This window comes from Nyctereutes procyonoides, unplaced genomic scaffold (assembly GCF_905146905.1).
Source record: "Nyctereutes procyonoides isolate TBG_1078 unplaced genomic scaffold, NYPRO_anot_genome, whole genome shotgun sequence".
Taxonomy (NCBI): domain Eukaryota; kingdom Metazoa; phylum Chordata; class Mammalia; order Carnivora; family Canidae; genus Nyctereutes; species Nyctereutes procyonoides.
In genome coordinates this window covers 3612657-3629249 of record NW_026575052.1, presented here as the reverse complement: position 1 = coordinate 3629249, position 16593 = coordinate 3612657, and the positions used below count along the sequence as shown (strand labels likewise).

The window sequence follows — 16593 nt, the reverse complement described above, 5'->3', positions numbered from 1 at the left end:
CGCTTGGGGATGTAGTTTCTGGGGCGGGGACACAGGGGGCTCCTGGAGGCCGATTATGTTCTGTTTCTCCATCCAGGTGCTAGATGCGTGGATACGTTCACTTTGCGAGAACTCATTCAGCTGTACACTTAGGAGTACAGGTTTATTCTGTTTTCTGTAGGCATGTTCTATTTTAGTAAAAAGTTCTAAAATACCCTCTGTAGGGGCACCTGGGTGGCCCGGTCAGTTAAGTGTCCGACTCTTGGTTTTGGCTCAGGTCATGATCTCAGGGCCGTGGGATGGAGCCCCACATGCAGCTCCACGCAAGGCCTGCGGCCTCCTTGAGATTCTCTCCCTCGTCTCTCTGCCCCTCCCCTGCACCTCTCTCTCTCTCTCTCTCTCTCTAAAAATAGATACATCTTTCAAATACCCTTTGCAAACACAGTAATACACAATGGATCAGATCTTTTTTTGCAGAAATACACGTCTCATTTTCTTCAGGCAACATCCTTAAAAGGGATCAGCAAGACCATTTCACTAGCAGGAGGATGAATGAAAGAAAAATAAGGCAAAGCAACCCTCAAGGAGCTAAATAACAAATTTAGGTGAGATTGGTGTTCAAGGACAAATGTGACCCCAAGCCCGGTAGCCCTCAACGCCTGTGGCTGTAGCTGATCCGATTCCGATTAGGAGCAGATACTCTGATTCAGAAAACCAAATGCACTTCATGATTCGGGAATATAAAACAGCTCCCTGAAACACAGCCTACAAAGAAAGCGGGTAACAAGTCCAAATGATGTTGTATAACAAGCCTTAGGTGGTGAGGCACTTAGCCATCTTCAGAACCTTGTAGAAGTGAGGAACTGGCTCTCCCACGAACAAAAAGCTGACCACTTGTGCTATAGACTAAATTTCTGTGTCCCTCCCCGTAAATTTATGGGCTGAAATCTTAACCCGTCCTGATGGCATTTGGAGGTGGGGCCTTTGGGAGGTGCTGAGGTCATGAGGGTGGAGCGCTCAGCTAGGGATTAATGCCCTAATAAAAGAGATCCAGGAGAGCTCCCTTCTGCTTCGCCCTCCTGAGGACCCAGTCTGCCACCGGAAGAGGGCCCGCATCAGAACCCAACCACGCTGGCACCCTATTTTCAGACTTCCAGCATTCAGAACGGTGACAAGTAAATACCTGCTGTTTATAAGCCATCCAGTTCATGGTAGTTTGTTATAGCGGCCTGGACAGATGAAGAACAACTTCCTAAGACGGGGTCAAGCACCCTGCTCAACATTCTATACATGCTCTTGTTAAATTTTCACAACCCTAATTTTATCCCTGCTTTTACAGATGAGAAAAATGAGGCATGGGGAGCTTAAGGCACCTACCTAAGATTAGAGGGTCACTAATTGGCAGGGCAGGCAGCCACGCTCCAGAATCCATATTCTTAATCATGCTGCTCGTCATGCCTTTGGCTGTGATGCACCCAGGGCTGGGTTTCCAGTTGCTAGTGTGGGACTTCTGTCTTCCGGCGAGCATTACAGCTCAATAAAATGTGCTTGTCCAACGCATACGATTACAAGAATCTTGACAAGCACATCCGACTCCTTCATAAACGGCAGCCTGATTCCCAGAATGAACCTCTGTCTTCAAAAGATTCATGCTTACACGAATGACAGCATCCATGTCTAGCCCCTTTCTACCGGAACTTTCCATTTATTTGTTGGAACTGCAGGGACAAAGCGCTTGGCCTACCTGAAGCCATCATCGGCCCAGATCAGATGAGAAGGGTCAGCTGTCTTCCTTTCTCTTCCATTATGAAAGATCTATTATTGCTTTTTGACAAAGTATTTGCTTAATCCTGGACTCCTTGAGTAAGCAAAAACCATGCCTCAGTTGCATTAGCAAAGCTCAGGAAAAGTGAATAAACAAAACTTTTGTCCCATGTCTGCAATGTTACCTTTAGATGTGCTTTTAGGAGGACATTTCAGTAAGATCCTTTACGGATCTACTTTTCTTTTAAGCCACATTGATATCAATGAAAGGTAAAATTGCTAGCCTATGCTACTTTTGAGGAATTTAAGTGTCTGTGTGTGTGTGTGGGGGGGGGCTATTTAAATATAACAGTTGATTGAATGGGTTCTCTTCATTTTGGTTTATTGAATTAAAATAATCTGATGACCGTTTTTCCCCCCTCTAAATCATTCCCCATTTCTGAGACGATCAGGGTGAGCCAGGATCTCAAATTAGGGAGAAAAAAAAAAATCCAACCATGTTCCTCAAATTATTTTCCAGTTCTGGTTTGGTTTTAAGAGAATAGGACCCAGGAGGCCTGGGGGGCTCAGTGAGCCTCCGCCTTCTGCTCAGATCCCGGGGTCCTGGGACGGAGTCCCCTTCCGGCTCCCCGCAGGGAGCCTGCTTCTCCCTCTGCCTGTGTCTCTGCCTCTCTCTCTGTCTCTCATGAATAAATAAATAAAATCTTTAAAAAAGAGAGAGAAAATAGGACCCTCTTCCAGATAACGCTGACTTTCTCACGGACAGTGACATACCCTTAATAGGTCGTAGTTTTTCTACCTGGAATTGGGGCAGTGATGCCTCCTGCAAGGAGCCCCACGCAGCGGGGCGTGTGTGTGCCACCAAGTCCCGTGGGTCAGCAGCACCCAAACTACAGCCCTCGGGCACCTGGGGTTCTCGGTCAAAGCGCCCAAACGCACCCATTCCCAGCGCCATCCCTGAGCAGCAGGACTACGCTGGGAACTTTCCGGGGCCAGAGGCGGCGTCACCCCGAACCGGCAGGCGCCCCAAGGTGCTGGCCCCGGGAGGCGGTTGTGGGGGGCGAGGGGCGAGGCCCCGCGGAGTGACGCCCCAGGGCGCTCCGGGGATGCTGACCTGGACCTCGGGCCTCACTAACAGTTCGGAGGCCACGGCGCTCTCGTGGGCCGCCCCGCTGCTCGCATCCCCCCGGGGTCACCGAGGGGGAGGGCGGGATGTCCCCTCCCTTCAGTCCTGGGGACCCCCGGGGGGGCGGGGCGGGGTGTCCTGAGCCCCGGGGTCACCGAGGGGCAGGATGGGGTGTCCCCGAGCCCCGGGGTCACCGAGGGGCAGGATGGGGTGTCCCCGAGCCCCGGGGTCACCGAGGGGCAGGATGGGGTGTCCCCGAGCCCCGGGGTCACTAAGCGGCAGGACGGGGTGTCCCCCCAGCCCCGGGGTCGCCGAGGGGTAGGACGGGGTATCCCTGAGTCCCGGGGTCACCGACGGGCAGGACGGGGTGTCCCCCAGCCCCGGGGTCGCCGAGGGGCAGGACGGGGTGTCCCCCAGCCCCGGGGTCACCGAGGGGCAGGACGGGGTGTCCCCGAGCCCCGGGGTCACTAAGCGGCAGGACGGGGTGTCCCCCCAGCCCCGGGGTCGCCGAGGGGCGGGGCGGGGTGCGCCCCCCAGCTTCGGGGTCACCAAGGGGCAGGATGGGGCGTCCCCCAGCCCCGGGGTCGCCGAGGGGCAAAACGGGGTGTCCCCCAGCTCCGGGACCCCGGGACCCCGGGACCCCGGGGGGCTTGGGGCGGGCCTCGGGGCCGCGGCCGCGCTCACCTTCTTCACCGACAGCGAGATGTTCTCCAGGATGCGGTCCTTCACCTCCCGCGGCTCCATGGCGCCGCCGCCGCCGCCCCGCCGCCGCCGCTTCCCGCGCCGGGGCCCCGGGGCCGCCGCCAACCGCTGCCGCCGGCCGTGCGGGGGCTCCGTCGTGCCGGCCGCGGGGCCCGGCGCCCGCCGCCCGGCCCTCGCCTCGCCCGGCCCCTCGCTCCGCCGCGGCCCGGCGGCTCCCGAGCGCGGCGGGCGGGGAGGAGGCCGCGGGCTGCGCGGCGGCGGCGGCGGCGGCGGCGGCGGCAGGAACTGATGTCAGGCGGGGCGGCGCCCGGGCGGGCGGGCGGGGGCGCCCCGGGACCGCCCAGCCCCCTCCCTCCTCCCCCCCCCCCCCCCGGGACCGCCCAGCCCCCTCCCTCCTCCCCCCCCCGGACCGACCAGCCCCCTCCCTCCCCCCCGGGACCGCCCAGCCCCCTCCCTCCCCCCCCCGGGACCGCCCAGCCCCCTCCCTCCCCCCCCCCCCGGGACCGCCCAGCCCCCTCCCTCCTCCCCCCCCCACCCCGGACCGCCCAGCCCCCTCCCTCCGCCACCCCCCCCCCCGGGACCGCCCAGCCCCCTCCCTCCCCCCCCCCGGGACCGCCCAGCCCCCTCCCTCCTCCCACCCCCCCCCGGGACCGACCAGCCCCCTCCCTCCTCCCCCCCCCCCCCCCGGGACCGACCAGCCCCCTCCCTCCTCCCCCCCCCCCACCGCCCAGCCCCCTCCCTCCTCCCCCCCCCCCCCGGGACCGCCCAGCCCCCTCCCTCCTCCCCCCCCCCCGGGGCCGCCCAGCCCCCTCCCTCCTCCCCCCTCCGGGACCGCCCAGCCCCCTCCCTCACCCCCCCCCCGGGACCGCCCAGCCCCCCCCCCCCGGGACCGCCCAGCCCCCTCCCTCCTCCCCCCCCCGGGACCGCCCAGCCCCCTCCCTCACCCCCCCCCCCGGGACCGCCCAGCCCCCCCCCCGGGACCGCCCAGCCCCCTCCCTCCCCCTCCCCCCCCCCCGGGACGCCCAGCCCCCTCCCTCCCCTCCCCCCCCCCCCCGCCCGCGGGGACCTGCCGGCGCCCCGCCCGCCCCACCGCTACCCGAGCCCTCCGCGCGCTCCCGCACCGACCCCCCCTCCCCGGGCCCGGGGCCCTGCACGACACCGCCCCCCGCCCCAGGGACCCCCAGCGACCCCCAGGGACCAGGCGCCCCGACCCACCTCCCCAGACACCCCAGCCCTGCGGCCTCCCCACCCAGGGAAGCCGGCCCTCCCCGCCCCAGTCCTAAACTTTCAGGCCATTTCCCTGGGGCTCCTCCCCGCCCCCCCAAACACACCCTCTGCGCTTCCTAACATCGCACCCTCTCTGGTTGGTGCCCACGTCCCAGCTGCTCAGCGGCGGGTCGGACCACTCCGGGGGGCCCCAACTTGCTCAGCCCTGAACCCCATGCGCCCCCCTCTCCAAATTCCCCGAGAGCCACCTGTGTGGGAAGAGTTTTCAGTCTCCTGCCTGGCTCACTTAGCTAATTTGGTCCCCAAATAAATAGATCCTAATGCATCTGCTAGTCCCTCTTCTTCTTTTTTTTTTTTTTTTAACATACATTTATTTATTTATTTATTTATTTATTTATTTACTTATTTACTTATTTACTTATTTATTTACTTATTTGTGATAGACATAGAGAGAGAGAGAGAGGCAGAGACACAGGCAGAGGGAGAAGCAGGCTCCATGCACCGGGAGCCGAATGTGGGACTCCATCCCAGGACTCCAGGATCGGGCCCTGGGTCAAAGGCAGGCGCGAAACCCTGAGCCACCCAGGGATCACCTACACTTTTTTTTTAAAAGTCAGTATAGTGAACAGGCAAGCACACCCATCACATTAAATAAATCTTACCTGAAAAAAAAAAATAAAAGTCAGTATAGATTCATTTTTTTCACATTATGAAATGGACATACAATTGACAGATAACGTTAGTTTCAGGGGCACAGCATGATGATCTGATATTTGTATATACTGAGGAATGATCAGTACTCTTTTTTTTTCTTAAGACACCCCACTTCTCAACTTCAGCTCCCTATTTTCCGTCCTCTCTGCTCACCTACCCGTCCCTCAGCCTCCCAGACCTGGTCATCTCAGCACCGTAATGAAACGCTGATTCTACAGCCTATCCTACACAGACCCCACCCCACCCCATAGACAACCAAAAGATTCCGCTCCATCCTTCAGTTTCCCCAGGAGAGACCCAAGATGGTGGTAGTTATTTATTTGCTTACAAATAAAATTTTAAAAAAAAAATTAAAAAAAGAGGGATCCCTGGGTGGTGCAGCGGTTTGGCGCCTGCCTTTGGCCCGGGGCGCGATCCTGGAGACCCAGGATCGAATTCCATGTCGGGCTCCCTGCATGGAGCCTGCTTCTCCCTCTGCCTGTGTCTCTGCCTCTCTCTCTCTCTCTCTCTCTCTCTCTGTGATGACTATCATAAATAAATAAAATTAAAAAAAATTTATTTGCTTACAATTTTATTTTTAAATAAAATACACCCCCCCAACATGGGTTCCCAACTTAAAACCCCAAGATCAAGAGTTGCATACTCCACCAACTGAGCCAGCCGGGCACCCATTGTTTTGTTTTTATGCGGCTGGATAAGGGGGACCAAATTATGTGCCAAGAAGAGGAAAGAGGACAACCTGAGAAACCGCATTCTATCGCCACTTCAGGATCTAGGTCAAGAATTCTCAACACTAACGATGATGATGGTGGTAAGTGCTGAGTACTGACTATGTGCCATGCGCTGAACTCAGTGCTTTACATACATTTGTGTCATATATTGTCACACGACAGGTCCTGTACAGATGATAGAAGCCATTTGTAACCTGAGTCAAAGATCCCTTTACATTTCTTCGTACTATTGTAGCAGGTGACTCCACAGGGGCTTTGACCTAACTAACCCTTTAGGAAAAGAAGCAAAGTCTCTAAACTGAGAGCATTTCTTATTAGTACGGAATTCAGGAAAATAAGAGAGAACAGCCTCGTGGAGCCGGGCTAGGGTAGGTGACAGGTGGGGAAGAGGCTGCAGTCGCTGGGCAGGTAGGGGGAAGGCTGAGAACAGAGGACGGGTTACCTCGAATGAGGAAAGAAATAGTCACGTGTCCAAAGGTGTTTGTGGCAAGGCAGAGGTAAGCTGCTTGAACGACCAGTCTGATAGCTCCGCGGCACCTGCTTCCCCTTGCACCTGGACCAGGGTGCCTACAGGCCCTGACCTGTCACATGCAACTCTGGCTCATGAGAGTCCATTCAGCCCAGAGTGGAACCCACAAGCTTTGTGATTCTTCTTTGCTGTTAAACAGTAAGACATCTTCTGGGCGGCATCTTCTGCTGGGTGCCACCTTCCCATAAATGACTACTCATGGCTTGGGCACCTGACGGCTTCAACTGATGTATCATTGCTTGGCTACATACCTGTGATGTAAGGTGGTGGCGTGCCTGCCATACTGCTTGCTTGCTTGCTTGCTTGCTTTCTTTTCTTTTCTTTTCTTTTTTTTTTTTAAAGATTTAGTTATTTATTCATGAGAGACACACACAGAGAGAGGCAGAGACACAGGAGAGGGAGAAGCAGGCTCCATGCAGGGAGCCCGACGGGGGACTTGATCCCAGGACTCCAGGATCATGCCCTGGGCCTCAGGCTGAGCCACCCAGGGATCCCCTGCCATACTGTTTTCATCTTCACATGTCGGGGGATGATGGTCCCATTCAACTTTTTACAACATTCAGGAGGAACATAGGGTCTTCCTGCCTCAGGTTTGCCTGGATAAGTGGGTGGGGGAAGTGAGGCACATTTTAGTCCCGTAAGACTTCTTGCAGGCAACAGGAGGGGCCGAGTGTGTGTTCACATGCAGATAATTCCCCACGCCCAGAGCTCAAATGTGCAATTCATCCTTGCCTGTCAAAACCAAGGCAACCCAGGGAGCACCTGGCTGGCACAGTCAGGAGAGCACGTGACTGTAGACTTTGAGGTGGTGAGTTCGACATCCAGGTTGAGTGCAGAGATTACTTAAGGAGAAAAGAAAAAGAAAGGCAGCGCAGAAACAAACAAAATTAAAAAGCCCCAGGATGCCTGTCGGGCCTGTTATAGGAAGCCACTGAAGCTCGTCCATGTATTGCACAAGACTGCTGATCATGTGGAAAGTGCATGAGACTCTGAGGCATCAGGAGTCAAAAGCTTCAGTTGACTCATGCTAAGGCCTCGGGCAAATCACTGTCTTAGTTTCCAAATCAGTGCCACAGCAAAAATGACTTTTTCCTCCTTTTTTTTTTTTTAAAGATTTTATTTATTTATTCATGAGAGACACACAGAGAGGGAAAGAGAGAGGCAGAGACAAAGGCAGACAGAGAAGCAGGCTCCATGCAGGGAACCTGGTGTGGGACTCGATCCCGGGACTCCAGGGTCACGCCCTGGGCCAAAGGCAGGCACCAAACTGCTGAGCCACCCAGGGATCCCCTCTTCCTTTAAATATGGTCACGACCTCCGTCTCCCACTGCCCAACTCCCATCGGGCGAGGGTTGAGTTGGTAGGAAGGCACATCCTAGAGAGTCCACAGACCTGGCCACCGGGTCTTCTTTACTCTTCTTTCCAAAGTTGTGTGCTGCCTCAGAGAGGAAAAGGGTAGGGGAAAAGTCTGGCAGCTTTACCCTGCCATATGCTTAAAAGGTCATCGGACCCAGTCATTTATTTTTATTTTTTTTAAGATTTTATTTATTTATTCATGAGAGACACACACAGAGAGAGAGAGAGAGAGAGAGAGAGAGGCAGAGACACAGGCAGAGGGAGAAGCAGGCTCCATGCAGGGAGCCCGACGTGGGACTCGACCCCGGGTCCCCAGGATCAGGCCCTGGACTGAAGGTGGCACCAAACCGCTGAACCACCTGGGCTGCCCCTGGACCGGGTCATTTAAAAAACAGGGGCACCTGGATGGCTCCGTAGTTGATGGCTGCCTTCGGCCCAGGTAGTGATCCCAGGGTCCTGGGATCGAGTCCTGCATTGTGCTCCTCTCAGGGAGCCTCCTTCTCCCTCTGCCTGTGTCTCTGCCTCTTTCTGTTTGTCTCTCATGAATAAATAAATAAAATCCTTAACAACAACAACAAAAAAAGGAGCTGGTTGTACATCAATTATTATTTTTTAAAGATTTTATTTATTTATCTGAGAGAGAGAGTGAGCGAGAAAGAGAACATGAGCAGGGGACGGAGAGGGAGAAGCAGACTCCCCCACTGAGCAGGGAGCCTGAGCTGGGGCCCGATCCCAGGACCCCTGGATCATGACCTGAATCAAAGGTAGATGCTCAACTGATTGAGCCACCCAGGTACCCTTTTTATTATTAGTTAAAACATTTTTTTGGTAATCTCCACATCCAAGGTGGGGCTTGAACTCACAACTCCAAGATCAAGAGTCTCACACTCCACTGATGAAACCAGCCAGCTGTGCCTAAGCGATTTTATTTTAAGGGATCCCTGGGTGGTGCAGCGGTTTGGCGCCTGCCTTTGGCCCAGGGTGCAATCCTGGAGACCCAGGATCGAGTCCCACGTCGGGCTCCCGGTACATGGAGCCTGCTTCTCCCTCTGCCTATGTCTCTGCCTCTCTGTGTGTGTGTGACTATCATAAATCAATAAAAAATTTTTTTAAAAATAAATAAATAAAATGTTGAACATCCAGGGGCACCTGGACTGGCTCAGTCAGAAGAGTGTGTGGGGATCCCTGGGTGGCGCAGCGGTTTGGCGCCTGCCTTTGGCCCAGGGCGCGATCCTGGAGACCCGGGATCGAATCCCACGTCGGGCTCCCGGTGCATGGAGCCTGCTTCTCCCTCTGCCTGTGTCTCTGCCTCTCTCTCTCTGTGTGTGACTATCATAAATAAATAAAAATTAAAAAAAAAGAAAAAAAAAGAAAAAAAAAAAAAGAAGAGTGTGTGACTCTTGATCACATGGTTGTGAGTTAGAGCCCCACACTGGGTATAGAGATTACTTTAAAAAAATAATTTTAAAAATGTAAAAAAATATGTTGAACATCCAGTTCCTTCCTCATGACTATCCAGTCAGCAAGATGGGTTGGTGAAAATTGGGAAGTTGTTCAACCTCTGAGTTTAAAAGCCTCTGACACGTCACAGCGTCTGGATGACATCCAGACTCTTCTCTGGCCTCCAAGGCCTTAGCTGATCTGATCCAGCCTTTCTCCCTGACTCCTCTCCTAGTCCCGGTGTGTGCCAGCACCTGCCAACCTTCCATTTCTCAAACACGCTGGCGTGGTCACATCTGAGGGCCTTTGCTAGGACACTCTCCCCTCGTGTGGCAAAGGCCCTAGTGTGGCGGCAGCTGTTCACCAACATCTGCCCTCCTCACAGTGACAGCATTATAGCCGGGCACAGCGCTCGATGACATCTCCCGGCCTCCTTTGTGGTAGGCCTGGGTATATCAGCAAGTTCCCTCTAACGGAACGTAAATAGAAATAAAGTGACCCAGTTCTGGGCTGGGCTCCTGAGCAAGTGGGTACTCCTTCTCCACGCTGTTTCTTCTTCCACCAGGTATGATGAAGCAAAGGGGATGTCTGACTTACAAGATGTGAAGAGCGTGGCTTCCTGCATCACTGCAGAGAGGAGAGCCGCCCATCGACCAGGAACCCTTGTCTTGGGCTGTAACATAATCAAGATAAAAAACTTGTTTTGTAGCGGTGCCCGGGTGGCTCGGGTGGTTAAGCATCTGCCTTTGGCTCAGGTCATGATCCCAGGGCCCTGGAATAGAGCCCCACATGGAGCCCCGCATGGAGCCCCACATCGGGCTTCTTGCTCAGCAGAGGGCCTGCTTCTCCCTCTGCCTGCTTGTGTTCTCTCTCTGTCAAATAAATAAAATCTTAAAAAAAAAAAAGTTCATTTGTAACAAATTATTGAAAATTTTGGCCTCTTTTTCCCTCCATCTAGCCTAACATAATATAACCCAAATCCTCACCTGGGAGGACCCTTCTTGTCAGTTAGGTCTTGGTTTAAATGTTAGCTTCTCAGAAGAACTTTCTCCTTGCTTGCTCAACATTAAGTAGCCTCTAGTCCTTTCCAACGTGCAAATCTACTAAATTTTTGTTTTGAATTTATTACTACCTGTCATGCTGTTTGTTGTCACTCTTCAAAGAGACTGCTATAGGGTAGGCTCCCTGGAAATATGCGCAGTTCATGGAATGTCTTCGCAGCACCAATTCAGTGTCTGGCACATGATTTTTCAATGTTTGTTGAATCCATATCTTCTGATTAATTTTTAATCCAATTGGGATGCAGAAAATCTTTATAGCTGGCCGTAGAAGTAAAAGGATGGGAGAGAACTAGGACCCAATAGAAGCTGCCTCTCTTTACATCCGATTTGGGCTTTTCCATTCTAGAAGGTAAAGGATGAGGAAGAATAGTCAAAGCCCATACAACCATTAGCTGAGGGATGCTGTTTGCCAATATCCCAAATTAGTGGCATATGTGTGTATAATAGAAAGTACTACTTCGCATGGAAGCCGCAAACTTACTAACCCCAGAATGTCATCTGTATTTTAAAATCTACTTTAATCTCGGGACACCTGGGTGGCTCAGTGGTTGAGTGTCTGCCTTCAGCTCAGGGTGGGATCCCGGGGTTCCGGGATCGAGTCTTACATCAGGATCCCCGCAGGGAGCCTACTTCTCCCTCTGCCTGTGTCTCTGCCTCTCTCTCTGGGTCTCTCATGAATCAATAAAGTCTTTGTAAAAAAATCTACTTTTTTTAAAAAAGATTTTATTTATTTATGAGAGACCCAGAGAGAGAGAGAGAGAGAGAGGCAGAGACATAGGCAGAGGGAGAAGCAGGCACCATGCAGGGAGCCGGACGTGGGACTCGATCCTGGGACCCCAGGATCACGCCCTGGGCCAAAGGCAGATGCTCAACCGCTGAGCCACCCAGGTGTCCCTAGAAAAAAAATCTAAACTTAGACTCAGCAGTCATCCTAGGCCAGAATCCCTAAACCTGCAAGCTGACCTCAGTGGCCTCACTGGGCCTCAGACACGGTTCTGCTATGTCCCTCCACGTACAGTACAAGCCGTGGGGCCCTTTGAGATGAGAAACTGAAGCAGCATAATGGTGCTCGTAGATTTATTGACTCAGCGCAGCGACTACTACGCACCAGCACAGTTCTAGGCACTCGGTGTAGAGCAGTGGGAGGGACAGGCACAGCCCCCCCCCCCCAGGGCTTGCATTCTAAAGGGAGGGGAAGACAGTCAACAGCAGTGAAATGCAGGTAGGCTGGGCAGTGGTTAGCGTGGTGGAGAGGAATGAATGGAAGTGACTAGAAGGGGGCGGCAGCTTGAATTTCAGATCAAGACCAGGGGAAGGCCTTTGCGGAGGTGCTATCTGTGTGAAGACCTGAAGGAAGGGAGACAAAGGCACGAAGGTGTGGGAGGAAGGAAATAAGCAATTCAAAGGGCCTGGAGTGGGAGGGAGCAGGTGAGCCTGGGAGGGAGGGTGGCCCAAGAGGAGCAGGAGGGGAAGGCAGCCAGGTGAGCAGGGGCCTCGCACGCGTCCAGAGGACTTCTGCTTTTACGCCAAGTGGGATGGGGACCCACTGAAGGGTTTTAAGGAGACGTGTGCTCCGCTTTAACAGAATCATGCTGGCTGCTGTGCTAAGGAACAGAATGCGGGCAGGGGTGCCCGGTGGCTCCGTGGGTTGAGTGGCTGACGCTTAATTTCGGCTCTTAGGGTCCTGGGACTGAGCCCCTGATAGACTCCACTTGAGGATTCCCTCTCTCCCTCTGCCCCTCCCCTCCTCAAATAAACAAATAAATCTACTTTTTAAAATATTTTATTGGGATGCTTGGGTGGCCCAGCGGTTGAGCATCTGCCTTGGGCCTGGGATGGAGTCCCACACTGGGCTCCCTGCATGGAGCCTGCTTCTCCCTCTGCCTGTGTCTCTGCCTCTCTCTGTGTGTCTTTCATGAATAAATAAAATCTTTTTTTTAAATTTATTTGAGAGAGAGAGAACACAAGTCGGGGGAGCAGCAAAGGGAGAGGGAGAAGCAGACTCCCCGCTGAGCAGGGGGCCCCATGCAGGGCTCAATCCCAGGACCCCAGGATCATGACCTGAGCTGAAAGCAGACACTTAACAGACTTAGCCCCCAGGCACCCCTGTATTTCTACTTTTAAATGAATATCTTGCTCTTTCCTTATATTTTCCTCCTCCAAGCCATAGATTCCTGTCATAAACCCCCAATGCATTTACTTCCCTGATACCTTTTTTTAAGTGATCTCTGTACCCAACGTGGGACTTGAACCCACAACCCTAAGATCAAGAGCCATAGGCTCTTCCAACTGAGCCACCCAGGTGTCCCCACTTGTTTCTTTTTTTTTTTTTAAGATTTTATTTATTTTAGAGAGAGAGGAGAGAGAGAGAGAGAGAGAGAGAATGCAAGCAGAGGGAGGGGTGGAGGGAGAGGGAAACAGACTTGGTGCTGGGTATGGAGCCCAACATGGGGCTTGATCCCATCACCCAGAGATCACGAGCTGAAACCCAGAGTCTTAACTGATTGAGCCACTCAGGAGCACCTGTTCTCATCACTCTTTTTAGATAGGCAAGGAACCCTAACAGAACAAGGGGGGATATGTCTAAGGAACTCCCTATATACACCAGCTTCCCAGGTACGTTCCAGGTACATTGAAATCTTCTCAGGTGAAGGCCCCACAATACAAATCACTCACATAGCAATGATTCCACGTTGGCCAACACCTAAGGTGTTTCCAAGTTACTCATTAATTTCAAAATGGTTGATTGTAAGTCACAATTTTTTTCAAGACGTATTTATTTTAGAGAGAGACAGAGACAGTGTGCTGGGAGGGGCAGAGGGAGGGGGAGGAGAGAAGCGGACTTCCTGCTGAACACAGAGCCCAACATGGGGCTCCAAGCCCACCACCCATGAGATCATGACCTGAGCAGAAGTTGAGAGTCAGACACTTAACAGACTGAGCCACCCAGGTGGCCAAGTCACTTAAATTAAAAAAAAAAAAAGTTTAAACACACATTTCCAAGCTTTAGGATAGATAAGAGATTGTCCTGATACCCTCAGCAAGAAATTGATTCTCAGTTCAGAATGAGGGGGTCTCAATCTGTGACTCAAGACAAGGCTCCTGTGTCCCCACCAGACATTAGAAAGTGGATATTCGGGCAGCCAGGGTGGCTCAGCGGTTTAGCACTGCCTTCAGCCCAGGGTGTGATCCTGGAGACCCAGATCAAGTCCCACCCCGGATCGAGTCCCACATCGGGCTCCCTGCATGGAGCCTGCTTCTCTCTCTGCCAGTGTCGCTGCCTCTCTCGTGTCCCTCATGAATAAATAAAATCTTAAAAAAAAAAGAGGGGATCCCTGGAGGGCTCAGCGGTTTAGCGCCTGCCTTTGGCCCAGGGCGCGATCCTGGAGTCCCGGGATCGAGTCCCACGTCGGGCTCCCTGCATGGAGCTTGCTTCTCCCTCTGCCTGTGTCTCTGCCTCTCTCTCTATGCCTATCATAAATAAATAAATAAATCTTAAAAAAAAAAGTGGATATTCTTTTTGAGACAAAAGCTGGGTTAGTTGATGTCTTCTTACTGGGCACAGAGCTGGTCTACATTTCTCAGCCTCCCTTTCAGCTAGCTGTGGCCAGTTACTGTGGTTTTCGTTGATTTTGTGTGGGAAGCGATGTGTTCCATTTCCTGGTCCCACCTATAAAAACCACTTGAGCTTGATCCTCTCTTCCATTATTTTCCAGTTGAATGTTTAAGGCCAGGCCAAACTTGGAGGCCAGGTGGAAAGGGCAGAGCTGCTCGAAGCCAGTTTCCTGAATGATAGTGTCAAGAGTCTTCCTACCTCCAGGGACTTGAACTCAGTGTGGGCTGTCAAGGAGAAATGAGGTTCTGTTGTGTTAAGCTACTGGTATTTGAGGTGGGTACCTTCCAGCAGTTAGCCTCTCTCCATACCAAAATTGGTACTACTTTTATTCACCATAAAACCCTAAAAGAGGGGATCCCTGAGTGGCGCAGCGGTTTGGCGCCTGCCTTTGGCCCAGGGCGCGATCCTGGAGACCCGGGATCGAATCCCACGTCGGGCTCCCGGTGCATGGAGCCTGCTTCTCCCTCTGCCTATGTCTCTGCCTCTCTCTCTCATTCTGTGTGACTATCATAAATAAATAAAAATTAAAAAAAAAAAAACCCTAAAAGAGGCCCTGTCTTGATGGTCAAGGAGGATACGGATATAGGGAGGCTAGAAAAATGGAGGTGCTTATTGTTCAGAGGGTGAAACACCTGGTAAACCTCTTTGGTGGCACCTTGGATGGTTGACCCTGAAGCTCAGGTCTCCAAGGGAGGGTTGGAAAGGTCTGGTGGGTGTGTTGACTTTTACATTATGAGAAAGAACCAAGTTTATTTATGAAAGAACTGGCTTGTTGCAAGCAGAATGGAAAAGGAATGGCGCCAAGACATTTGGGGTCTTGAATTTAGGATTGTTCCAGTAAATTTCCTTGTTCTGGGCTTCAGATAGTAAGAGCTAAGTTTGAAATAGGCTTTGAATACCAAGGCCCAGCAAGACCCAGCCCTGTGGCAAAAAATAAAAAAAGAATATTAAGTTTTTCTCATTCGAATCTATTTCAGATTAACTCTCAATGCCACGGAGAACAGACTGGCAGTGAGAAAGCAGTGAATCATGCTTGGGGATTGTGTACATGAGAGAACTCGAGTGTGGTCCCTGGCAGTGCAGGATTGACTGCAGCAAATAATCAGAAGCCCCTTAAGTGTTACTGAGTAAATTGTTTTGCCAAAGAAACTACAGATCCAGAGTTCAAAAGCCAGGGACTTTTCTGAGGCTTTAGACAACCCCAGTCCCAGGCCTGGGCCAGCGGCAAGCGGAGAGCTGCCTAACCCCTTAGGAAGGCCGACGGAGCCTGCTTCAGGTGGGGCCGTGGACAACAGATAAGGGAGTCCCTGCCACAGGAGGTCATTAGAAGCAGAGGAACTTCCCAACCCCTTCGCGGGTGGTTGCATTTCCCTCTTCTCTTTTCTGAATGGGATTTGCTATTGCGGTTATTCTGTCCCTGAGTCAACACTGTGTTCGGGGCGGGGAGCACAGAACTTCTCTCGAGTGCAGTTTCCTAGACCATAAGGAGCCACAATCCAGGCCTGAAGGAAGACAGGGCATCGTGGGGGACTCTGGACTGGGGTCGGCTGAGCGCCGGGACGGGACACAGGGCCACCTCCTCGCAGGGGCCGGGGGCCGTGTAAGGGGAGGTTGAAGAGCCGCCAGGGGACACCTGTGCACCACTCACCTGGGCACCAGGGTAGCTTAGGTGCACAGCCTCCCTGCACGCCGCACCCAGCCAGGGACAGACGGCACCGCTTCCAGGCCTGGGAGAAAAGCTTCCGTGAACAGCCCTCGTTCCCTCCTCCTGGAGGTCAGCAGGATGCTGGTGGCCAAGGCTACCTTGGAAGCCACGTGTTGAAGCGGAGCCCTGGCAGCCCAGGCCCTGAGTGGGCGGAGCCCATCGGACTGTTGGGATTGGCCAACTTCTAGAAATTGCATTCAGCACTCTCCGATCCTTTATGTGACACAATGACACATTGTGGCTTGTGTCTAATGAGCACTTAGTATGGTGCCAGGTGCTGTGCTAAGCACTTCACCTGTATTAACTTGTTTGATCCCTACAACCATCCAGATGGTCCTCGTTTTTGTAGACGAGGAGATGGAGACACAAATAGGGACTCCCCCAAGGTCACATGGCCAGTAAGTGACAAAGTGACCTGGCTCCAGAGGCCGGTCTAACCACGACACCCTGTCACAATGTTTATGTCTGTTACTGTGCATTGGCTGCCCACGCGATCGGACCCGCGTCTCGGTCACAGGCACGCAGCCGTGCCCCTCAGGGCTCACCTGGAAGCCAAATGTCATGGCCTGGACATGCCCATTTCTTGGGAGGTCCCGGCGGATGGCTACACATCACGGCGTCTGGGTACCAGTCATTTAGAGGG

The 16593-nt window shown here is 53.2% G+C and overlaps 1 protein-coding gene across 1 annotated transcript in view; it reads right to left on the bottom strand.

The window, feature by feature from the left end:
- The window catches only part of PLEKHM2 (pleckstrin homology and RUN domain containing M2), a 37690-nt gene extending 33869 nt beyond the window's left edge, over window positions 1-3821 (bottom strand). Inside the window, exon 1 of the mRNA XM_055332893.1 lies at window positions 3554-3821. Within this exon, the coding sequence (XP_055188868.1) occupies window positions 3554-3613 (60 nt within the window). The 5' untranslated portion in view covers window positions 3614-3821. The remainder of the gene's footprint in view (window positions 1-3553) is intronic.
- Between the last annotated feature and the right edge of the window lie 12772 nt (window positions 3822-16593).